Raw genomic sequence first — 26,092 nt, 5'->3', positions numbered from 1 at the left:
TGATTCAGCAAGTGTATTCTAGTTGAGACTAACATTTAGGTTTAGGCCAGAGACTTTTAATTCCTTGGCCATGAATTTCCTTGATACATATTCTCTTGGTACAATTGTATGGATCAGAACAGTATGTATTGACTGTTGTATAATATGTATTGTTTTATATGTTCTTTTAACTGGTATTACGTGTCGTTCCCCGACTCATTCTATAAGGAGAGCTGGGTAAGAAATAAACGTTGTTGTTGTTGTTATATGTTTTCTTTCTATGTGTTTGGCTATTGCAGATTTTCCCAATAGATTATGAGTTGCTTATTGCAGGGCAGTCAGCAAGACAGGAACAAGAACATAAGAAGATAGCTTATAAAGTTTCCAGCCATTGGCCCATCTAGCCCAATTTTGTCAGCACTGACTGGCAGTAGGTCTCCAAGGCATCAGGCATGATTTTTCTTAAAACTATATTATAATTGCATTTTTATTGCAAGCCAGTGTTATTGCCAGTTGTGAGCAAAATTATCTGTCAGTGTTGAGATATGTATGCACAAAAGGAAACCGAACACTATTCATGCACTGTACTGTGGAATATGCTACTTTGGGGTGTGGTGAAATCTCCTTCTTTGAAGGTTTTTAAAGAGAAGCTGGATGGCCTTCTGTCAGGAGTGCTTTGATTGTGTATTCACGTATGGCAGGGGGTTGGACTGGATGACCTTTGTTGTCTCTTCCAACTCTGTTTCTGTGACTGATTATTGCTCATGTATTTCTTATGAACTGAGCTATACAAATTTGATAAAATACTAAATAAATGAATCAAAAATCTATAAATAATTGCAGATATATACAATCTGCCCTCCACATTTGCAGCTTTGACTTTTGCGGATTTGATTATTCACAGATTTGATTAATATGTTCTCTCTAGGAACCTCTAAGTCCTCCAGCATGACTCTGTTGTCAACCTCTGCCAAAAATCACACTGGAGGGCCCAGAGGTTCCTAGAGAAAACACTTCTCTGCTTATTTGTAGGGCCTCCAGATCAATTTGATGATGAACTCTGGCAGATTTTGACCATAGAATTGTCCTGGGGAACCTAGAAATTCCCAGAGAGGTGTTCTCTCAGGTAAAAAAAAATAGTGGTTTTTATTTGCGGGTTTTCCACTTTCATGGAGGTCCTGTGCCCTTAACCCCAGCAAATGTGGAGGATCCACTATATTTCAGATATGTATTCCTGCATGGCAGAGGGCTGGACTTGGATGGCCCTATTGCATTAGCCAATTCCACAACTGGCTTCCCAAAACTTGAACACATTAACACCCTGAAGGCAAATTGGCCAGTTTGGCAGTTGGGGTGGCCTTGGAACATCCAACCCACAAGTTTTATCAGCAATGCCAGGAATCAAACTCTGATCATGATATCATGCTACGTCATCATAGTGCAATGGCCGTTAATGTTTTAATTAAGAAATAAACAGAGAGGAAAAAATACATAATACCTCAAGTTACATGGTTAGCAAACGTGGGAGAGGAAGGAAGAACAGTGAAGAAGTGCATACAAAGCAGCTCTCAGTATCTTAGGCGCCTTACAGACGGGCCTAAGCGGCGCCGTCGTTACGCCAGGAATACGCGCAAGGGGCGGCGCTTCCGGACGCGCCTTGCCCCTCGTGCATATTCCGTACGGCAAGATGGCGGCGCCCTATACAGATGGGCGGCGCCATCTTGACGTAACGGACGCACAGCGTCCGGACGTCTAAACCCGGAAGAGCCATCGCGAGTGCGCGCTTTGGCACTTGCGGCGGCTCTTCCGGGTTGCCGGAAGGAGTGCGATTTCTGCACTCCTTTTTTGCAGCGCGGAGGAGTCGCGTGGTTTGGCTGCTGCGGCTCCTCCACGCTGCAACCAGCAGCGGCCCAAGACCGCCCCTTTTGGGCGGTCTGTAACGGGCCATTCTTTGAACAATAGCCAGAGTAAAGTTTTGTGGTTTTCAAAATGGCATCCATCAGGACCAACCAGATCCAGGGCCATACAACAATCCCTTTGCTACAGGACCAGATACTCCAGTGTATCTGTCTACACTGATCGGCACTAAACACAGTCCAGTGAAAAACTACTTTTGATTGCATTATCTCCCAATTACAATGGAAACTCTATTTAAAAATGCATGTGAAAATAGACGTTTATAACTGCCCTTTCAGTTAAATGTTCTGAATTATCTTTAGGCCAAGATCCTATACACATCTGTTGTTGTTGTTGTTGTTGTTGTTGTTGTTGTTGTTGTTGTTGTATACCATCAAGTCATTTCCAACTTATAGTGACCTGAAGATGAATGTATCGCAGAATGTTTTTTGGCAAGATTTGTTTAGAGGAGGTTGTCATTGCCTTCTTTTGAGGCGGAGAGAGTGTGGCTTGGCTAAGCAGATATTCAAACCCTAGTTTCCAAAGTCATAGTCCATTGATCAAGCCACTACACCAAGCTGACTTCTGTATACTTCTAGTATAGCATAAATATATGCCAGCAGAATACCACAGTGGCATATCAGATTATGCAACAGGCATCATGGTCTTGAGTTCAGCTTCCCTACCCACCAAGTCAAAGGCAAGAGGGACAGCTGTATGTTGCCTGCAGAACAGTGTGCTGCACAAATGACCACATTACAATGACCATGTACACAACCTCTGAGAAAGCGCAAGCACTTGAACAATGACTGCTATGCCAGTTTAGAATCCAACAGAATTCTGATTTACATTTACTTACTTACTTACTTACTTACTTACTTACTTACTTACTTCCCAGTGCTTGGAATTAGATTGACATGCACATTGTATTCACATATGTTGTCTACAAGCCTGCATAAGTGCCTCAGTTATTAATTGGAAGGGAAAGTTCCTTTTGCAAACAGCAACAAATATCCCTACTTCTGGAGAAGGATCTTGGGATGGTTCAGGAATTCCAGAGAGGGATTTTAGGAGGATAAAGGCATTAAGTTTGGCACACTCAAATGAGGCCAAACCAGTAAACCAGCAGTTGCTGTGCTAGGCTCTGCCAAGCCTCATAGCTTTTGCTAGCATTATAATGTTGGAACAACATTTTGTCTTGCTTTCATTTTGGCTAGCAGAGGAAAAAAGTGTTTACAGGATTGACACACACACAACCAAAAATATAGAAGGGCTAGATTTAGATAACTTGAATACATTACATGCTCCAGCCTCACAGAAACAGCCACGGGCTCTGAAATAGTTATGGGCCTGAAGAACTTTTCCCCATTTTTGGATTTTCCATTTGTTTCTATGGAAACACTGGAACGGAAGGGAAGTTGTGCCAGGAAAAGTAAAGTTGAAGCCCTTGCAACAATGTTTTTGTTAGGAAAGCAGCTATTAGCATTTGCTATACTGCTTGCCAATAACACCTAAAGGCACCGCGGTTCAACAGGCTTGAGAAGGACAGTAAAAATCTGTGAATACATAATGGAGCCAACTAAAATGGGAACTGTGGTGCATCTTTCTTCTCTTAAAAAAGGAAGGAAACCACTGAAGGCCAGTTCATACTTTCAACAGAGCTTTTCCTACACATTAGGCTACAGTGAGAAATTGCATGTTGGAACATATTAACATCTTCCTTTATTTTATTATTTAAATCTATATCTCACTTTTCCACATACTGTTGATATCCAAGGCAGTTAACAATAAATGACACGTTGTGCAATATAAAAAGCAACTGTGTTTTTGTGTGTATATATAAAATAAGCAAGTAAAAAATACATTAACAGTTCAGGCAGTTAAAGAAGCACCTGCAAATAAAACTGATCAGCTCAAGTATAAAAAGGCCAGTGCTTATTTTAAAAAAGAATTTACTTGTTGATGCAAGACAGGGAACTAAATGGACTTTCATAGGAAGGGTGTTGAAGAGCCTAGATGTAGTTACAAAAGAAGCCCATCTCTTAAGTCTTTGCAAACATACTTCAGACATTAATTACCAAGTCAAGAACAGCAATACAGCTCCCTCTGACCTTAATTCATGGTCAGGGTTGTATGGGAGAAAGCAAGACTAGTAGGCTATGAAGAGAAGGCTAGCCTGGACTCTTCTCTATGATATTCTAGCTTTTCTTGTTGTTGTGAGGAGAATAAGCCCCCCCTTGGGGTTACAATCCCTCAATTTACAGATGGATTTTTTGTCACTTGATTGTGCTGATGGTTCAAACTCATTTTAGTGCAACCATGCCTCTAGCATTATTATTCCCCATTACTTACTGTGATTAACCAGGAACATGCAATGCTGGCTGGACTCATTAGCTAGCTTAGAAAAACTTTTTGTTCTGATATGCAAATTATATTTGTAAGATGAGAGATGCCAGTAGCAGGCTTTCTTCTACGTGGGCATATCAGGTTGTCATGCCAAAAGGTGCATGGTCTTCAGGATCAGAGTTTTGAGTTGATGCTTTTGGATAGCATAAAGACTGTATCTACTTGCAACTGTCTATGCCTAAATAATAATCACTGTGTCTGCTTGTACATGATCTAGAAAGAAGTTTAGACCTTGTTTCTTGGTGATTTAAATCAGTCCATCCTGGAGAAGTTGCTAACACATTTAGCCACAATTTATCCAGTGTTGGTAAGTCAAGTAATGAGAATACTTGGATGCATTTACCACTCTATAAATTGGGGTAGGCAAAGTGTGGCCTTGGGCCCCAGTTTTGCAATCCCTGAAACCCCCCCCCCCATTGGTCCTCCCCCTCCCAAAACATTTTTGACACAATCTTGGACAATATTTATCCTAAAAACATTCAGTACTGCATCCTCATATATAAAAACATGCAAAAATAATCGCACTCTACAAGCACTCCAGAATCCTGTACTGAGAAAGTCTGCAGGAAAATTACCTCCATTTTGAAGTCGAAGGCTTTCATGGCTGGCATCCATAATTTTTGTGGGTTTTTCGGGCTATGTGGCCATGTTCTAGAAGAGTTTCTTCCTGATGTTTTGCCAGCATCTCTGCAGATGCCAGCCACAGATGCTGGTGACACGTCAGGAAGAAACTCTTCTAGAACATGGCCACATAGCCTGAAAACCCCACAAAAAACTATACCTCCATTTTCCTCGGTGTTAGCTCTTACTATGGTGGCAAGATGTGAAGGTGCATCTGTGCATCAGTTTAATAGTGGCTGTAGATAAAAATTGAGATATTTGGGCTTGATGGGGGGGGGGGTGCTGTCCATAGGAAGATCTGGTGGGGGGGGGGATTTCCTTCCCCTATTCCCCACATAGTTGCTCACTCGTACTATAATCTGTAGTTGACATAAAGGTCTCTGTGCATTTATATATATTATATCAGCATTTGTGTTAGCAAGAGTATTGAGAGAGCTTAAATGTGTTTATATTGGAATTAAAGGTATAGTTATCTTAGTAATTTAAGTGGATAGCAAAAGAACACCCTTTAAAGGCTTTACTCTGACATTGGATGAAAAGTTTCTTTTCATTGTTGACAGCAAAAGGAACTGTTAGATTTTGTGCTAGGCTTCCCTGGCTGAATACACAGCTGATCAGCTGGAGATGAGCTTTAAAAAAGAAAGAAAAGTTGAACAATTTTGTGAACATTTGATCTATTGACTATCCAGTCTGCCAAACTCCTAGGGAGGGAATGCTGTGTTCCAGGTCATGCGTCCATTTGGCAGCCCAGCATTCTTGTTTCCAGCCATTGGTACAAAACCCCTAGTGTAAACAAAGGATGCCATTATCTGGCATGAGCAATAGCTCCCTGAAAATGCTGCTGTTTCCCTTGTGTGCTTTTACAGGTTTACCAGTGCCAGTGGACATGCAGCTGGCAAAATTACTATAGCCTCAAGATTATGCTCTGGAAGAACCAGTCAAGATTTAGATGTGTTTTCATGAGCGGTCAGTTTATGAAACCCTTCCTTTAACTCCTCTTTCTGAGGCCTTTTGTACTTGCAGCAGAATGTTGTGATACAATGAAGTGTGCTGCAGACTTCAGGTAGGGGCATATTGGAAAACATCCTGGATGTTTTTGTTCTGTGTGTTTGCTTTTTTAAAAAGGTCAGCATAACAAGGAATGGACACGATTAGGGCATTTATCCCTGCTGTGCTGGAGACAAGGGTGTGTTACATATGTAATGGTCCTGATAAAAACAGTGCAAAAAGTAGCAAATGGAGGGGGGAAAGAGACCATATCTGCAATCTAAAGTAATACTGCTTGCTTTCATTTCGCTGTATGTGTAGTTGGGCTGAGAGAGGTAAAACTGCAAAAGGGAGTATACACCAATACTCCAGAACTCTTCTGTTCAGAAACATTCATTGTGCAGATTGCCTTCTTTCTTATTCAGTCCTAGTAACAACAGAAGATTATTCTTAGAAGTACAACAGTAATTGTTTAACTACAGTGTTGTCAAGTAGTGGGGCAGGATGCAAGGAACTGTGTGCAAATGGCACAGGAGAGCTCTAGGATGCTATTATATGACTGGTTTCTCTGTGTGATGGGAACAAACACAAAATGCACATAATGAAGTTATGACATAAAGGCTGACATCTTGTTAGGCAGTTATGACATCGTAACAAACTTGTAACTGTTTCAGATTCACATTTACATTTGTGTCACCATTGCACAACAGCAAATGCCCCTGAAACCCACCTTAAAAGCTAGTACCCCATCCCAAGCAATGGAATGCACCAGTGAGCAACAATGCAACGAAGAGTTGTGACAGGACCCCACAGAGATCCCTGTTTCTACTCCTCGCAGCATCACTTGCTGCCAAGAGAGGGCTGATCATGTCCACTCAGCCTTTCATCGATTTGTAGGCCGATAAAATGAGTACCCAGCTTGTTAGGGGCAATTGGCTTACACATTGTAAACTGCTTAGGGAGTACTAGTTGACTGATAAGCAGTATAGAAATGTACTTGGTATTGCAATTACTATTTTTGCTGTTAAGTGAAAAATATAAAAAAGGGGGAGGGGGTTGCTCCTACCCTCAAACATTTCTATGCATTTTAACTGTAGTATTACTGCCCTTATATGAGGGAGCTGTGAGTCTCTAGCATTGGACTCAGATCCTATGAGAGCCCTGTCCTTCATAGTAAAAGCACTCAAAAATACCTCCTCCAAACCTAAAGCCCTTGAATGGCGTGGAAGAAGTGGCATAGATCACTACTCTTCTAGCTCATCCTATTATGTATCACCTTGATAAATTGCCAGAGTTTATAGGTCAGACTAGTAAAGGCCTGTAACAGATTAGGGATGTATCTATGAAATAATAGTCTATTTTCAGGGTAATACATGAGTGATGGGTTTCCGGACGTATGTTTGTTTTAAATACATCAAGAGCTGTTAACATCCCAGTTTTGGTAGACCAAGGACTCATAATCTTACCCTTCAAAATAGGGAACACATAAAACACAAGTAGATAGGAAAAAATGTTTCCTTTATAGATAGGATTTGTACTGACATTATACTTCAGACACCTGCATGCTTGAGGACTGTACAAGGAAAAAAAGAGTTGGCAATGCATACAGCTGATACTTATTAATTTGACCCAAATTACTGATTCATGCTGTTTAGATCACTGGAAGGGACAAGGAGAGCTGGGCACTTTCCCCCTTATGCAGTCCTTGTACCCTGCAATGAGCAAGCTCTGATCTTCAGTAAAAACTGGAACTGGCGCAATTACAAAGCAGTCATTTCCCCTAAGCCTTGAATTGGCATTGTTAAACTTCTTTGGCAGTTTCAAAGGTATCATAGAGACTTGATAATCTTCCTTCAAGTGACAGCAGGACATGAGATCACCAAAAGATAGGAAGATCGCGGAATTATATCAATAGGTGTCTGGTTCACCTGCCAAATAGGGGTTGCTGTGGGCCATTCAGACACCTTTCCTTCATATGCCATGAATACACTGTCTTGCCCAGTTTATCTCATCTCTTTCTGGTTCCCAGCCAGCATCACACTATATTCCAGTAACTCTCACCACTATTCATGTAGTTATCTTTCTCTTTAGACAATATCTTTCCTTCTGCCTTTATGCCACTAAGGTCATCATTTAAATTGAACTTGTCCACCTCATCACCATACTCACAAGTTTTGCATTTCTTTTGCTATTCACACATGCAACCTGCTCATTCATACCTAGGCACTACACTCCATGAATTTGATGAAGTAGACTTAGTCTGTGAAAATTTATGCTACCAACTTTCTCTCCATTAATCTCAAAGGTGCTACAAAATCCCCTTGCATATTGATCCAGACAAACATGCCTTTGAATAAATAATAGTTGAATTCAGCCTCCACCTACACATTGTGGTTCAACCCTTGTTGAAAGACCAGTATGTTACCTTGTGCAGGTTTCTTATACTTTTGTAGTATATACTTGTTTTGTTATATTTGTGTGGTCTTTACCGTTACTATTTTGATTTTTCTTCTGCTGCTGTTCAAATGAATTTTGCAAATAAAATTAAAAAAAAAGAAATAGCCTTCCCAAGAGAGAGTGCTTCTGGGGAAATGTACTGTAAAAAGAATATAAAGGTGAGGGGAAACTGGTTTTGTTTTATATTATTAGTTATTTGTTCATAAATAGCTAATGCTTGTGCTGTGCTGGAGTGGCCTCTGGGGGGCCTGCTGCCATCCCTGGGGCCCTCCAGTAGGGCTCCGAGGGCGGCAGGGGGCCTCTGGGGGGCCCTTTGCCATCCCTGGGGCCCTCCAGGAGGGCTCCGACAGCGGCAGGGGGCCTCTGGGAGGCCCGGTGCCATCGCTGGGGCCCTCCAGGGGGGCCTCCAGCGCTGGCAGCCCCCACCAGCTTTTTTGCCGGTCTCTGACAGGGCCTGGGGCCCTGTCAGGGGCCAGCAAAGATGGGGAGGCCTGGCCCCCGGAGGGTGGAAGCTCCGCCCCGGCATGCGGCCCCGCCCCGGAGGGTGGAAGCTCCACCCCCGCATGTGGCCCCGCCCCGGAGGGTGGAAGCTCCACCCCCCGCATGTGGCCCCGCCCCGGAGGGTTGAAGCTCCACCCCCGGCTTTGGCCCCCCAGTCGCCTGAGGGACACCAACCTGGCCCTCGGCTCAAAAAGATTGCCTACCCCTGGGCTAGAACAAAGGCAACTGTGGTCCTCCAGATTTTTGGACTGCTAATAAGGAAAAGTCTCAGTCTCTCTTTGCCTAACCCATTTTCACAGAGATGTGAAGCTACTGAAAACAATAGAAAAGCAGCTTCTGGGCCATGAAATTAGTGTGAAGTAGTCTGGACTGTTTTAAACTAAGTACATGTACACACTGCAGATGGACCATCTTATGCTTCCATCATGACTGCTTGTAGTCGTGAAGCACTTGTGTGCTTCGGATGATCCACTGTAGGAAAAGAGCACACAGAAAGCATTGAACCTCTAATTATTTTTCTTTTCTTTTAGGTCATCATTGGCCAACTCTATACTACAGAGAAGCTCATAATCGAGTACCCACAAAATGTCTGATACCGAATAAAGTCCTCTGCTTGGAGCACTAGTGGACAAGCTTCAGTATTGTATGATACACGCACAGATTTTTACTTGAACATACTGTTTGAGTTGTCTTCTTTCTCTTCTTATAGAATATAATTTAGACTTCACATTGTAGTCTGTCTTAACAGTGTACATTGCCTAAAATAATAACATAAATGTGCTCTCCATGTATCTGTAAGATGATAAATAGGTTTTGCTATGGCTAAACTTCTCTGTTGGCTAGTATTATCAAACGATTCGTTTTTGTGACAATAAAATTTCATAAGCTCATGTGTTTGCATTCTTTCTTCTGATATTAATGCTTTTAACTTAGATTAATAAAAATTAGATACTCATTACAGTTTAGGAAACTGAATATAAATTGTTATGGTAAAACATTTCAAGATGCTTAATTTCAGATATCAACATTCTGATTGGAATCCTGAAATGTTTTTAATAAGTCTAAGATTTGAAACTTTATGTTCAACTCAGCAGTTTTATAGAAGATAAAATTTCAGTTCTATAAGCATTGAATATTAAAGTTGTGTTGAACATTACAACAATATACCAAAATTTACTTGGCTTTTAACAGAATTAAGTATGTAACTTTTCCATCTGTGGGATAAAGTAAGTAAAACTTTATTTTAAAAGTACCTTTGTAAGTCATGTTGTAAGGAACTAAAACCTCTACTGTGCCTCCCAATCTATGCAAATGTACATGTCTTTGCATTTGCTGTATCAGAATGTAAACACTAAGCTGTCTTCCACATTCAGCATTCTCAGGTTTGTACCATATTTCAGTCTTATGGAATCTATAGTTCATCACAGCAGCTATCATCAAAAGAGTTTTGATTTATTTACAGTACAAGAACGTAAAATGGCAGTTGTGAGGAAAATGTATAATGGAAAACACTATTCAGGCACAGATATAACATCTTTACTCTGTTCTTGAGTAACACATTTAACTCAGGTTCTTAACATTTCAGAGCTTGTTCAGTCTAACACAGAACTAGTTTAGAAACCAGTCTCTTAAATAGAAACCAAATGAAACCTCTTTGTGTGTATAGTGGGCACTATGGTAGCTTTTTTGCACCTGCAGTGTGCACTGGCTCAATCAAGTTTTATAAATGCATACTGTTGGAGTACTTTCTTCCAATACGCTTGCCCCACATTCCCTGCTAAGTTAGGGCAGATATACCACAGTTATTATCCACTCTGCCTTTTCTTTTTCTTGTGGGAAGTGATTGCTGAACTTTTACCTTTGCAGTTCCTCTGATCAATGATATCAGGTTAGTGTCATTTCCCAGGCAGGAAGCCACCCTGCAGCTCTGGTGGGTGGGAGCCATTAGCAAATAGAGGGATCCAGCCTTGGTTTTCTCCCCCACTCCCTCCCTGGAGTAAAGACAGAAGGAAGGAGGGCACAGAAAAGGAGGAAGCCACTGGCACCATCCTTGCAGCAGCTTCACCCGACTTGATGCCCCAAACTCCCCCCTGCCGCAATCAGGCAGTACCAGGTGCTGAGTCCTCCCTCCCTACACACAGCTGGGATTTGCAACCCTGGAAGGGGTGGCAGAAGACAAGTGTCAACAAACAGGGAGGCGCACTCACCATCTACCCTTCCTCTCCTGCCTACTTCACCACCTATCTTGGTCATAGCCCAGCTGCCTGGCACACCCCTATCACCTTGCCCTTCTTTCCTTCCCACTGCTTTGCCCTCTGGGGAAGGAGAGGTGTCTGTGGCTGCCACTGCTGTGGCCTCCCTTTCCAAGCCTGGCCAGCAGTCGAGACCCAGAAGTGTTGCCAGGCAGCGGCAGTATCCCACCACTAGTGGACAAATGGCAGAGGCACCCTGGGCATCTGAGTGAGGCAGCTAGGGAGTCTTGAGACTGACAGTGAGCAACCACTTCCCTGGATGTCACCCCACTCTGATGGTGTCACTGAGTGCAGTCCACACCACCCTAGTGATGCCACTGGCTCTAATCAGATGTCTCTACTTTGAGTGCAGAGCTCTGTACAAGTCAACCAAGCTATTCTTTTTCCAAGAATAGAGGGCTATTCTTCAGTATTCATCCGCTCAGTCTATTGAACACAGCTATTATTCCATATCATTTTGACCTCTCACATTTTCTTCAGTAATACAGCGGTTTAGTAGCTCTCTATCAAATGCTCCCATCATCATTTCATTCACTCTGAAGAGAAGCACTGCCATTTATGATTTTTGTTGCGTAAGCCCACTGGAGAAAAAGGAAACAATATTGTTTCAATCTCTCCTTCCCCCTGCCAACATCTTTTCATCGTGTTAAATTATATCTGTGTCAAAAGGTACCTTCTCCATTCTACAAATGTTACTATGCATAAATACAATATACACACAGAGATCTGTTATGTGCAACAATTGGTGTGGCTCACAAAGAGTTTTTGCATATATACAATATAATCCTAGAACCTTGGGGAGGAGGGATTTCACCAAAGCCAAGAGGACATTTATTCAGCACTGTAGAAAGCACCAGAAATGGGAAGTAGAGACCATAGCAGATAAAGTTAAATACATACAACTAAATAAGAAGTTTGAATTCCGAGAGGTGCAAGGAAAGATGACATTTTTGTTGCTGCTGGAAACTTGTTCATCCATGTAGGTTTAAAAATTGGGGCAAGTTTTCAAGAGGGGAGAGAGCAACCACAGAACTAGGAAAGCAGCATGCATGTTTAAGACCAAAACTAACCTGAAGTGCAGCTTTTTTTTCTTTCAGGTCATTAGCTTCTGAGGGATCATATTTTGAAACCTCTCTGCAGCAGGGTGGTAGTGGAAATGTTTCCGATAATGGGAGCTAGGATACTAGAAGGACTGATAGCAGTGCAATTTAAACTGCTGAGTGTTTTAGTTCTTCCCCTTAATGTGTTGCATTTAAGTACAGCAGCTCTGTTACCCTACAAAACTCAAAAGTAAACATGGTGGCATTTCACAGGGCATTAATATCCAGCAGCTCACCAAAAAGGTGATGAGACCTATTAAGAAATAATATCTTTCTTGATCAAACCAAAGTCCCTTCCAATCCCATCCCAGGCTTTGTTGCCAAGAGCTAGACAGTCTTTCTGAAAGGTGTATAAGCTTGGCTTTGGTGACTATACTTTTCTCCGTACCATATTTTAGACATCATACCCTACTCATGACTAACACCCAGCTGCATTTATTGAGGCCACCACAGTAGCTTGTCATAATACATCCTGTGTACCTGTTACCCATCATCAGCGAGTTCTTTAGGGTAGCCTAGTATTCACAGAAAATAAAGTTTCACTATAGAAGGCTAATCAATCCCTTATTCTTCAGTCTGGTCTTTATTTAAATTAAAATTAGGCTGTTTCAGAGGTTTAGAATTCTGCAATGCAAAATCTAAACTGTATTCTGAAGCTTGCCAAAACATTCAGGCACTTTAAGGATCACACTTGATGAACAATCCTTTCCCCTTGTAATGACACCAGGTTGGGTGTAAAGGTGCATATGAGTAATCAGCAAAAGGCCTAAAGAGGTTGTAAAGAGGCAGGTACAACCAGAGGCCATTTTCATTGTTACTCAATTAGAGAAAGCAGGCCTGCTGGATGGGATCCAGAGTCAGCATTCATCTCTTGTAGTCTACCAGGGGTTCAATGGAACTGGGTTTGCTTACCATGTGAAGTTGCAGAAAAAGCAATTGTTGAGCACCTGGCAGGCATACAGAGTCATCAGGCTGCATGCAGCTTGGCCAAAAAAACCCCGCCATCAGGTGAATGAGGCAGCTCCCTCAGTCAGATTTGGGAAGGGCAATAAACTCAAATTATTTATTAAGGCTATTTTTACCACCAAGCAAGGAAGGTGGATAGTGCTTGCAGTATTTTCAGGCGCAGATGCCAAAATAACTTGATTGGCCTTGGGTACTAACAGTTTTAATACAGGGGTAAAAGGTGGAGTGGAAAAGACACCATTTGCTGCTCCATCGTAGGCTACAAAAGGTCTTGAAATCAGTCTTACTGGTCATTCAGAAATCATGAAAGTTTTATGTTCATTATTGCAGACTTAGAATCTTAATGTTGCTTGGAGAACTAAAACAGAGCATATATTGACATTACATACAAATAGTCATGCCTCAGAATGAGATTTATATAATATTAAATTATATTATGGCTAGAATCCTATTTAAAGTTACACATTCATGACTTCGTTTGTATTCACGATTATCAAAGTCCCCCAATCTCCACTTACCAGGAAGCAGCTGCTTCAATTGACAAGAGATCTATTCCCCAGCCAGTTGGGAAGCAGATGGGTGATGGTCCCAATCTCCTTGTGCAAGTGAACTGCAATGTGAGGAGTAATTTGACTACGTATTGTGTAAAGCGGTAGTTCTCAAACAGTGGAGCAGGACCCCTAAGGGGGCAGAAGAGCTGCTCAAAGGGGACACAAGACTTGAAGACTCTGACCCTTCTTCCTCCCAAACTTTTTGTACTTCCCAAATAGATGCATTTCTCAGAGGGGAACAACAAACATGGTTTTACTCAATGGGCTTCTTAGTCATGCTCATAATGGAGGACATTTTGGAATTTCTCCTGGATATAAGGTTGAAATATAGGTCATGTCCTGGAAAAGGAGGATGTCTGGTCAACCTGTTTGTAGGGTAATTTCATAGCTAGAACTCTTGTATTTCATGTGTTTGCATTCCCTTAGTAACTTTGCCTGCCCCTTTTCTATGGTCATCTGAAGTTTTAAATCACTGCAAAGTTAAAAATTTGAGGACTGAAAGAAATTTTCATTTGGCAAGTCACAGTTGCTACATCCCTGGAGAGTGCTCCAGAAACCCACAGTGGGGGGAAAAAGAGGCCAAAATGGGTCTGTAGTCAATCTACATACTCTAATTTAGCAATGAATCATGTTCTCTCCCTCCCATTCAGCTGTTTTGGAACCAAAGAGCCCTTTTTTAAAACAAGTAAACCTAATGTTGAGTTCCAGTCTACTTCCTATTTTGAAAACTTGGGCTTAAAACATCCAGGAGAGTAAACATGGCAAAATTAAAATATCCCACCTTTTTCCCACTCTGGGACTCAAAGTTGCTTAAGACAGTTAAAATAAAAATAAAAAACAGATAGAAATTACAAAAATATGTAATTAAACTATCAACAAAATTAAAACTAATTTAAAATATAGGCATTAAAAAACAAAATAGACAGTACAGCATACTATGCAAGGCTCATGGCCCTTGGGCAGTCAGTCTTGAAAGGCTTGCCAAAACAAAACAAAAAAGTCTTCATCTGCCTGTGGAAAAAGAGCAAGGAGGGGACCAGTCTAACCTCTCTAGCCTGGGAGCTGCCTTAGAGAAGGCCCTCTCTTGTGGTGCTACCAGACGTACCTATGAAGGTGTTGGGGCAGAGAGAAGTCTCTCCAGAACAGTTCAATGAGGTTAGAGGACACTACATTGCCTTGTAAGCTCATAAGGAGATACTTACTAAATGCACTCCTTATGTCTCCCCACCTTCCTTTCCAAAGTCGAGCACTATATATGATTGCCTTTCAGTCCATCTTTTTAGAAAGGGGGGGGGGGACCCACTTACCTTTTATCAGGACTGGCAACTCAGAAATAAGGTAAGGCAACCCAAGATGACTAAACTGAGACTGTCACACTTTGTCCATAACACAAGAAGCCATTACTCACTAGAAAAGGCAATAATGCTTGGCGGTAGGGAAAAAGGAAGACCACATTCCAGATGGATAGACTCACTCAAAGAAGTCACAGCCCTGAGTCTGTAATACCTGAGCAATGCTATAGATGGCAGGGTGACTGTCTCTCATTCTTGAGGGGCACCATGGGTTGAAGTTGACTTGATGGCACTTAACAACAAAGCCACTGATCAGAGACTCAGAAATCACAAGAAGCCACAGTTTAAATAATCCAAATTTAGAAATTCAAGGAAAAACTGTATGTTCATTAGTTGTGGATTAGAGCTGGTTAATAACTATAGCTTGTTATCTGAGCCAGGTTTGCACATCACAAGCCAGATTTCAACAAACCACACCATGGTTTATGATCTGTAAAAGCAGACAATGGCCTGTTACAGACAGCCAAAATAAAGCTGCTTCGAGTCACAGTGGAGGTATGGTGTTTCAATGATGCATGCGTCCTAAGAGTCCAGAAGTCGCACCAAAGCCACGCTCCAGCCCTAAGGACTGGAGCGTGGCTTTGGTGTGGCTTCTGGACTCAAAGGACGCGTGCATCATTGGTGGGGTACATACCGCCACTTTGCGGCGCTCTGCCGCCGCCGCCAGTAGGTCCGCGGGGGAGCCGGAGCCTTCACACGGCCCGACTCCCGCGCGGACCGAAAAAGAAGCTCCAAAATGGAGCTTCTTTTTTCGTCGCGTTTGCGACGTAGCGAGGCGCCAGGGGCGCGCTCGCTACGTCACAAGCGGCGCGACGCGTACGGACGCTCAGCGTCCGATACGCAAAGATGGCGGCGCCCATGTGGAAGGGGCGCCGCCATCTTGTACGTATTCTATACGTACTAGGGTTAGGGGGGTGCGGAAGCACCGCCCCTTCCTAACCCTAGTACGTATAGAAGACGTACTAAATGGCGGTATGTATCCCGCCATTGAAACACCATACCTCCACTGTGACTCGAAGCAGCTTTATTTTGGCTGTCTGTAACAGGCCAATGTTAACATTTTCTGGCTAACCAAAATAACTGGTATGTCTCTATGCATCTGTGCTTTTTCGAGTTTAAGAGACTCAGGAGCACTGCCAGCTTCAAATAGGGACATATTTTTAAAAAATGTTCCTGGAAATTATTTCAGAAGGATTTCAGCCACTGGCAGTATCTGAGAAACAAAGCTGAACCCAGACTTGGTCTCTGCTGGCAACAGATCAGCTGAAATCAATGGGACTTAAGTGAACCATGACTAATGTCCCATTAATTTCAATTGGGTCTTTTCTAAGTATGCATAAGTTAATTCTTTCACACCTAGATGGCCATTAGGCCTGTTTAAAGCAGCGGTCCCCAAACTGTGCCCTTTAAGAAATTTTGGACTTCAGCTCCCAGAAGCCTCAGCCATGTTGGCCAGTAGCCTGGGATTCTGGGAGGTGAAGTCCAAAATCCCTTACAGTTTGGGGACCATTGGTTTAAGGGGTTGAGTCCAAAATGATCATTCTCTGAACAAAAGGGTATCTTTCAACCACAGACAGGCTGTGACCATCCCAGTAAAGGGTGGGATTTTTCGACAATCTCCCGTGCAGTCCTTTGCTGCTATAGCTGGTACCCTAACTTTCTGAGGCAGGGATCCACAGGAACCAGCAAAAGTCACCTCCCTTCTCTCTTCTGACATTAGCTCTTTAGCAACTGTCAGTCTGGGTCTAAATACTACGGCTGGAATCCTTTTAGTATCATATGCATATATACATCTTTTATAGACAGAACAGAAGGTGCTATTCTTTAGCCTTTTGTGCAATGCCTAAGACAGTGTGAGAGCAGTCAAGCACCAGGAGGGGCTGCTACTGTTACTTATCAGTGGGAAAGAGAGCAAGTAGGCAGGCCATTCAACTGATTAATCTCTGAGGGAAAGAGAGGGTGCATTCCATGTGTGAGAGTCAATTGCAATTTCCTTCCTCCTCCAAGTTGAGACAAGCCAGTTTATCATTTGAATTTCCTTCCTGTTCTCTCTCCTCCTCAGGGAGGAGGCTTTTGGATGAGACACAAAGGCTTAGAGCTCTCAAAATGGTGACATGAAATGACATTGCATCACTTCCTATTGCCATTTTGAAAGGGACTGCAGAGGAAAATAGAAGTATTTGGAGGTTTTAAGGGATTCTGGAGTGCTTGTGGAAGGGTTATTTTCACGTTTGCACATATCCAGGGGCCTTTCTGTGTGTGGTTCGTGGGCAAAAAGGGAATCAAAATTGTGCCAAAAAATCTTCAGAAGGGGAATGGAATAGGTTTTGTGGTCACGAACTCATATTTCACATATTCTATATTTCGATCTCAAAATCATTTACAGAATGCACACTACTTTTAAAACTTAAAAAGGCAAGTTTCTGGTCCATTAGGCAACTGAAATCTGGCTGTACTTAATTTGAACCCAATAAAAAGTGTTAAAGGTTTTAGCTTTGGAATCCTCAGCTCCTCTTCCATCTCCAGTACCATTTTGTTATGTTTGCTTAGCCTTCTTTGTTAAGACATAAACACACAAAGATTACACTGAAGGAAAAATTGTTGCAGTCATATACAACAGACAGTGACCTCATTAATGCATAGGCAAAATGCTTTTTATTCATAAAAGTCTACAACATTTGCTTATTAAGTCAACCAAAAGAATTTCCACAGTACATCTAAATAAACCTTCGCCCAAGCCCACCTCCCATCCCTATATTTCTCTGTAAAGGCACAAAACAGAAGCATGTTTGACATTCCTCTGGGAGGAGAAGGTGATCATTTCAACACGGAAGGCAGGCAATACAATAGAACAGTTTGAACACTCCAGAGCTTGCAGGGCCATGCCTTAGTATCCCTTGAATCCTGTTTTGGCAAGATTATTCTCAGCAAGACAAAGCACTGCTCCTTTCCCGTTTTTGCCAGAATAACAATACCAGAGACAATCTTGCTCTAATCCAACCCAGGTAAAATACTCCAGCCATCCTTCCTGTTCACTCCTTTGAAAAACCCAGGCAAGAATTCAACTTTGGTACCCGCTTATGGAATTAGGAGGGAGAGAAGAGTTAAAATCCTTCGGCACTTTGAATTGGCACAAAATCAACATCTGCCTAACTTTACATTTGTCAGAGCCTACACAACCAGAGCATGGAAAGGTACATTTTTGGACTACAACTCCCTGGATCCACAGCCAATTCATCCACTAGCAATACTGGCTGGGGGATTCTCCAAGTTATAGTCCAAAATAGTAACCTTTTCAAGTCCTACCTTATACCATACACACACATATCCATTTTCTCAGATGTGTAAGCCACTTCCTATGGGAAGAGAGCAAACTGGCTTATCTTCCTTTAAAATATGGCAGAATCTTTCCCATTTAAGGCAGTGTTGGCAATGAAGTTTATGCAGAAGACTTTCTGACTCACTGCTAATTCTTTGGCACAGTATCATTTTTTTTTTATCCAAACAAAAAGGAACAGGTGGTGTTAAATTATATATTTGTGCTTGCTTATTCTGTGGCTAAAACATTTCGAGAACCCAAACAGAAACCCTGCATGGTTTTTACACAGTTAAAATACAACATTTTTTTTTTGTAAAAGTGATTCAAATGGGTTCTTTCCAGAATGTTGGAGAGAGCGTCTGTTCTGACCAGAGGAAGACCACAGTTTTTAGGAGCACAAAAACAACACAAGACTGTGTGAACCTTGGTAGGTGTGCACACGTTTCTTCTGCTCTAGTGACTCTACAACCAGAAGGGCTTCGAGTACAAATTTTCAACTTTGGTCCCAAACAATTTTCAGCTGCAAAGCCCAAGGTTATAGTATGATTCACTGTCAGCTTGTCTATGACTCAAAAACATCTATTAAACATTTTAGGGGCACCACGAATTTTTAAAACGGTACTGAAGATTAATTTTTTTCAATGTATGTTGCATTTAGAAAGATGACCTTCTACATACAGTTCAAGGACTCTGGGCTGCAACACACAGAAGAACAGCCTTTATTGTATCTTCACTGCAGGGACATCATAATCTACATGCACAATATACACATGTTGGGGAGCCATGTCTAGTCTCAAGGTCCTAGAGTCTTTACAAAATGTTATGGTGTTGCTTCCACAGCCCTAAAGTAGCCACACTGAAAACACCATTTACAATTTAAGCAGGGCTGGATCACAAAAAGATGCAGTCACAGTAGGACATGACTTTTAGACTTTACAAAGGCCCCATACAGACAGGCCAAAATAAAGCTGCTTTGGGCCACTTTGGAGGTATGCTATTTAAATGATGCATGCATCCTAAGAGTACGGAAGCCACGCCAAAGCTATGATCCAGTCCTAAAGACTGGAGCACAGCTTTGATGCAGCTTCTGGACTCTTAGGACGCATGCATCATCTAAATAGCATACCTCCAAAGTGGCCCAAAGCAGCTTTATTATTTGGCCTGTCTGCGTGGGGCCAAAGTTTATTCTTGCTTCCATCTCCCTTCAAGCTGGCTACAACTGTCATATAGCCAACAGACTCCCTTCAGATAAAAAGCAGATGCTTCATGTTACTGAAGTAGCCATCACACCTGTCACCATTTGCAATAGTTAACATTTTGTATACGTATGGGTGTCAATGTACAGAACACTTCAAGGTGATAAACTGATTGAGAGTTATAGTATTATTCTCTCAGAAATCCAAATAGGAAAAAAACCCAACATCCCAAGTTTTACAAAGAGATGTACACTTTTGCCCTTAAAAGGCAAATCAATTATTTATCCCTTTTAATTCATGAGACTATTCTTATGATGATTCTGAAAATAATGACCTTATTATTTAATAAATAACTAGGCAGGCTTTTTTTTAAAACTCGCACTTGAACAGACACACTGAACAGTGAATCAATACATAAGTAAATCCCATTTATTCAATAGGTCTACTCCAGCTGGGACTAACAACAGGATTTAGGCCTTAGACTGCAATTCACTAATCTTCAGCTGAATGACATGCCAATTAAGCAGCAACTGAATTGTTCCCTCAAAATCTCCTATTTCAGCAGCTAATTTCCCAGAATGATTGTTCATCCTAAGAACTGCAGTGAGTGAGTTGTGATAAAGTGACTGCTAGCTTAATAAGACACTTAAGGTTATAAGAGTGCATTAAGTTTTAAAGAGAAAGAGAACCCTTACAGGATTCGATCAAGTCAGAGAAATGGGACACCCAAGTGAAGAGGACTATACTAACAGTCACAAAACGGGATCTACTCTGACAGCTTTTGTCACAGTGGGTCATCATCTCAAAGGAACTCCAAAAGAAGATTCCAAATATTGAGTGAATTCACATTCTAAATAACAAAAAAGGCACCAATCTGCACACACCAAGAGTATGACAGCCCAGGACATGATAATGTAGCTAGAGATCTGTTTTGTTTTAAATCTTGCTTGCACTTCTCACAAGGCATTATGCACAGCCAATTATACAAATGAAGATGTGCACTTCTGCACACCTCTGAAAATCTGTGGTGTGGGTGTGTTGCAGGAGCTTGCAAAAAGCTTATTTCCTATGAGCTGCAGCCACAGCCTAGAAAAGTGACATTTTGTGGGGACTATCAGTCCCAAAAGTAGCTTTTCCAAACTTTTCCCCACAAGGAGACAGCCCAGATTGCACAACCAAACATGAACAAATGGCTTATCATACTTGCAACTATTTATAGCAGAAAGAATTTCAGCAGAAAAACCTCCACCTGCTGACATCCCTCCTTTCACAGGCAACTCCTGCAGGTTCTGGAGTCCTTTCTCAAAGGCATACGCAGGATTTTGAAACCTGATAGTGTCTGATGGTGGTTTCATTCCACTGTGAATTGTGTAGGACACACATAAATCATACTTTTCACAGACTCTGAAAGCATACATGTGGTCTCATTTAGTAGCTCTAAAACACATTTTGTCTTACCTAACTAGAACATACAGTAAAATCCTCAGTGCAAACAAAACAAACACACAAAGTCCCTTCAAAAGAGCAATTCCTCATTCTTCTCTCCAGTTCTACTAAAATTGGTCCATCTCCCAACATACCTCTGGAGGATTCTGTGAATGAATGCTTGATCCCTTAACCAAATGCCTCAATCCCTATACAATGTGTCCAGGGTGGGGTGCAGGTGGGAGTCAGAAATGGCTTTTTGTCCTGGTTGCGAACTTTCCCCCATGGTGACATGGCACTCCTGGAACAGCAAACTGGCTCCATCATTTCTCTGTCTATATATGAAGAGAAGCATGTATTCCCCTCACCCTTTTCAGCTTGTATCCACTGTTGTTGTTGCTGATGTGTGCCTTCAAGTCTTTTCAGCTTATGGCCACCCTAAAGCAAGTTCATCATGATTTTTTCTTGGCAAGACTTCTTCAGAGGAGGTTTGCCATTGCCTTCCCTGGGGTCACCCAGTGGGTTTTGATGGCCGAGTGGGAAATTCAACCCTGGTCTCGAGAGTCATAGTCCAACACTACAACTAATACTCAGCTGTATCCACCCAGTTGTAGGCAACTTTTTTGCCTGGACAACACATATAATCTGCTGATTGCTTGGCACCGTCAAGGGGGCATCCATTTGTCTTCAGGCTAGCCAGTGTTGTGTACCTTATAGCCATTTCCAACTTATGGCGACCCTAATGCAACCCTATCACAGTTTTTTTTTCTTGGCAAGTTACTTCAGAGGGTGTTTGCCATTGCCTTCCCCTGAGGCTGAGAACATTTGACTTGTCCAAGGATACTCAATAAATTTCATGGTTCAAACCCTGCTCTCCAAAGTCATAGTCCATCAATCAAAATGACTACACTATGCTGGCTTCTATACACTTCTGGGATAGCATAAATATAGGCCAGCTGAATACCACACGGGCTCTCAGGCTGGCCATTACTTTCACATTTTGTTTTCTCTGGGTACCTCCAATGACGGATAGGCTTGTGTGATGGGTACCCACTACTTCTTGCCAAGCTAGTGGCCACAGTCAGGTTAAAGTGCAGAGAAAGTGGGGTTTCATCCCCATTCTGGAGCCAGGAGGGAGAAAGGCACGTTACGGGGTGCTGCAGGAAAGCATGGCAGACGTTGCAGTCTTCTAGACTGGGTGGACAGGTATCGTAACCGCCAAGGAGCATAAGGCACTGCAAAATGTAGGGTATTCAAGAAAAAGGAAGGATATGACCAAATAAGCGACCAAAACTCACAGAAATGTAAATTCATGCTTCTTAGTGATGCTCCAAATGGATGACATTTCGGAATTCCTCCTGGACAGAAGGTGGGAATGGAGGCCATGTCCTGGAAAAAGAGGGCATGTCTGGCATCCTGGGCTGGAATGAGTGGGAAGACAGAGAGCAGAGAGGTAAGGCGGGTGGGCTACCAGTGTGACCAGAAGACCTCCTTTTCCCAGACATGCCCTCCATTTCCAACTTCTGTCCAGGAGGAATTTCAAAACACCCTCCATTTGGAGCATGATGAAGAAGTACAGATTTACATTTCAATGAGTGTTTCTAGCTTTTATTGGGTCATGTTCTCAAGTTTTAAGTCTTGAATTTTAAATGCTGGTTGTTTTAATACATGTACATTTTGTTTATCCTTTTAAATTGATGCGTGTAAGAAGGTAAGAAATAATAATAATTATAATTATTATAATTATTATTACTACTACTACTACTGTGGGCCCTTGCTAGGGTTTGGTTCCAGGACCACTCCCCCCATGGATACCAAACTCCATGGATGCTCAAGTCCCATTAAACACAACGGGACAGTAAAATAATGTCCTTTATATAAAATGGGACGTACTAAAACAAATGATACTACTTGCCCATAGAGAAACCATATCTCTTTGTTCACTAATGACCACTGTTAAAACTGGACTTGCTATTTCATTTCCATACACAAAGGATTTCGAATCTTATTTGACATTCTCACATACTAATAGCATATATACGTCTGTCCCTCGTTTCCACTTCACTTTATGCATCTGAGGAAGTAGGCGGAACTCTACAAAAGCTCATGCTGCCAACTTTTCTTTCAACTAGTCTCAAAGGTGCTACAGGATCTCTCTATGTACTAATTCCAGACTAACACGACTGTATCTTTAAATTCTACCATACTTGCCTATAGGGAAACCTTGGGGAATATTTGCATATAGTGAAATATAGGAGAATACTTACGGAAACATGGCCCCATACAGACAGGCCAAAATAAAGCTGCTTCGGGTCACTTTGGAGGTATGCTGTTTACATGATGCATGTGTCCTATGAGTCCGGAAGCTGCACCAAAGCTGTGCACCAGTCCTTAGGACTGGATTGTGGCTTTGGGGTGGCTTCTGGGCTCTTAGTACGCATGCATTATTTAAACAGCATACCTCCAAAGTGACCAGAAGCAGCTTTATTTTGGCCTGTCTGTATGGGGCCATATATTTCCCTATGAGGAAGTATTATCCTACTTTTCCCTGTGCGCAAGTGTTCCCCAATGTTTCTCTGTGGGCAAGCACTGCCAATTTTTTTTAGTACATCCCATATAAAATTGCAAAATCAAGGTTTGGGGGTTTGGGAATTTATATACACTCGTCCTTCCATGTTAGCTAGGCTTAGGGGCACAGGACCCCTGTGAGTGTGGGAAAACCTCAAATGACAAAAACACTATGTTTTTACCTGAGAGGACACCTCTCTAGGAGCCTCTAGGTCCTCCAGTGCAACTCTGTGGTCAACATCTGCCAGACATGGACCATAGAGTTGTGCTGGAGGAGCTACAAATGCCTAGTGGGGGCTCTCTCTAGGAACCTCCAGGTCCTTCAGTGCGACTTTTGCTTAAAGTTGACCATAGAGTTGCACCAGAGGAGGACCTAGATACTCCTAGAGAGAACATCTTAATAAAAGGAATAACCCAATCTGCAAAAGCCAAAGTGGCGTCCTACATTTTGTCCCGGGTTTTAGTGGACAATTATGGCAACCCTACGAACGTGGGAGGGCGAGCGTTTTGTTTCTGGAATTTATTCTTTCCATGGATGACCGAATCCACCGATAAAATAAACCGGTGGAGATGGAGGGCTGACAATGGCGGCTTGTTCTGACACTTCAGGAACAGGCTCTTCTAGAACAGGGCCATGTGGCCCCACAAAAAACGACGACTTCTTCTTGAGGGCCCTCCATTTCGTGGTGAACTCCTCCTCCTCCGCCACCATTCTGTTCTCCCTTGCGAGGGTCTCTCCTGTCAGTCCCGGGAGCCCTGGGGCCCCTCCTGGGCGCTTCTGAGGGTGTAGTTGGCGCCTCCGTTGTTGTCCCAGAACTCTCCCTGCTGGCTGCGGTAGCAGATGGCGAAGTGGACGGCGGTGCCTGGGTCCAGGCCCGGCGGGAGGCAGAGGGCGAACTGGTACCGCTCCGAGGGGGAGCCAGGGGCCTGGTTGTCGCCCTTGTCCCTGTCGCCGCTTGCTGCGGGCGTGGCGCTGGCGTCGAGGAAGGAGAGCCACTCGTTGAAGGTGTACCTCACCGTCACCTCCTTGGGGCCTGGGCACCTCTGCACCCGGACCACCCCCCTGACGTCGCAGGGCGCCCCGGACACCGCCGCCCCCGAGACCTCCTCCAGGGACACCTCCTCCGCCGCCCTCCCCTGCCTCGCCTCCAGCCTCAGGGGGCTCTGCGGGGAGGAGCAGGAGGAGGAGGGCGCCATGGCCGTCGAGGGCGCCGCCGCCATTCCAGGAGGAGGAGGAGGAGGAGCGGCGGCGGCGGCGGAGAAGGCCAGTCCCCCTCCGAGTCCGGCCCAGACGGCGGCGCCGAAGCCCTCCAAGTCCTTCTTCCTGATGGGGAAGCTCTGGAGGCGGCTGAGGACGGAGGGCGGCACCTGGGGCTCCTCGGCGGCGCTGAAGTGCTTCACGGAGGCCAGGCACAGCCCCAGGGAGTCCGCGAACTGAACGCGCTTCTTGCACTTGGTGCAGCAGACCCCCGCCGACGGGGAGGCCGCCTCCTCCGCCTCCTCCTCGGCTCCGACGTCCGGGAAAACCCGGGCCAAGCTGGGGCTGGAGGGGAGGGAGAAGGAGCGCCCTCGGCGGCGCCGCAGCTCCAGCAAAGCCGCCTCCTTCCCCCCTTCCTCCTCTTCGATGGCCTCCGAAGGGAAGCACTCTCCTCCTGCTGCTGCTGCTATGACCCCCGACGGCGCCAGTCTCTCCTCCTGTCCCTCTTCCTCATGGCTGCCCCTCCTTCCCTCTCCTGGCCAGGGGAAAACGTCCTCCTCCTCCTCCTCTTCCTCCGGCTTCTGCTCCTGACAGAAGGGAGGCACCACTTGCTGCCCCAGGCCCAGCACAGCGAAGCCCCCCCGGCCCTCCATGGCATGAGGCAGCCGCCTCACACCCGCTTTTGGGGAGGCTTTGGAGGGGGCGCCCCCCGAGATTGGGCTCCGGGCTTTCTCCGACGGGGCTCCATTTTAGTCCCTCACTCTCTCTCTGTCTCTGTCTCTCTGTCTCTCTCTCTGTCTCTCTCCTGGGTCGCGCCCCCTTTCCCTTTCCCTTTCCCTGCCTCCTCCTTCTCCTTCCTCCCTTCCCGCCCTCTTTCTCTCTCTCTGGCCCTCCCACAGGAACCGCAGCCCCGAAGGACATTGGACACAGGCCCACAGGCACGTCGCCCTCTGGAGGCATACACACGGCAGAAATAACCGCTTATAAGGCGTTAGCTGTCTCTTTCCCATGGAATTCTGGGAGCTGGAGTTTGTTGTGGGGCCCAGAGCAAAGAGACAGACAACTTAAAGCGGTGCCAAACCGGGTTATTTCTCCAGTGTGGATGCAACCCCTCCTCCTCTTCTCTGCCCTGCTTCATCCACACTGAAGAAATAATCCAGTTTGAGACCGCTCTAACTGCCCTGGCTCCTTGCTAAGGAATCCTGGGAGCTGTCGTTTTGTGAGACACTTAGCCTTCTCTGTCAGAGGGCTCTGCTGCTACAATCAACTACAGTTCCCAGGATTCCACAGCACTGAGCCAGGGCAGTTAAAGCGGTCT

At 43.8% G+C, this 26,092-nt stretch overlaps 2 protein-coding genes across 2 annotated transcripts in view; one reads left to right on the top strand and one right to left on the bottom strand.

Annotated features, from left to right (window-relative positions):
- LYRM4 (LYR motif containing 4) overlaps positions 1 to 9,737 on the top strand; it is a 68,776-nt gene extending 59,039 nt beyond the window's left edge. Inside the window, exon 3 of the mRNA XM_089518802.1 lies at positions 9,378 to 9,737. Coding sequence (XP_089374928.1) covers positions 9,378 to 9,440 — 63 coding nt within the window. The 3' untranslated portion in view covers positions 9,441 to 9,737. The remainder of the gene's footprint in view (positions 1 to 9,377) is intronic.
- Positions 9,738 to 23,507: 13,770 nt separating this feature from the next.
- PPP1R3G (protein phosphatase 1 regulatory subunit 3G) lies at positions 23,508 to 25,569 on the bottom strand. The gene has a single exon (XM_089518801.1). The coding sequence runs from the start codon at positions 25,425 to 25,427 to the stop codon at positions 24,318 to 24,320; it is 1,110 nt and encodes a 369-aa protein (XP_089374927.1). The 5' UTR covers positions 25,428 to 25,569; the 3' UTR covers positions 23,508 to 24,317.
- Between the last annotated feature and the right edge of the window lie 523 nt (positions 25,570 to 26,092).

The sequence above is a fragment of the Sceloporus occidentalis genome, unplaced genomic scaffold (assembly GCF_023333645.1).
Source record: "Sceloporus occidentalis isolate IW3139 unplaced genomic scaffold, rSceOcc1.0.p SCAF_3, whole genome shotgun sequence".
Taxonomy (NCBI): domain Eukaryota; kingdom Metazoa; phylum Chordata; class Lepidosauria; order Squamata; family Phrynosomatidae; genus Sceloporus; species Sceloporus occidentalis.
Note: the sequence above shows the minus strand (reverse complement) of the source record. Positions and strands in the feature narration are given on the sequence as shown.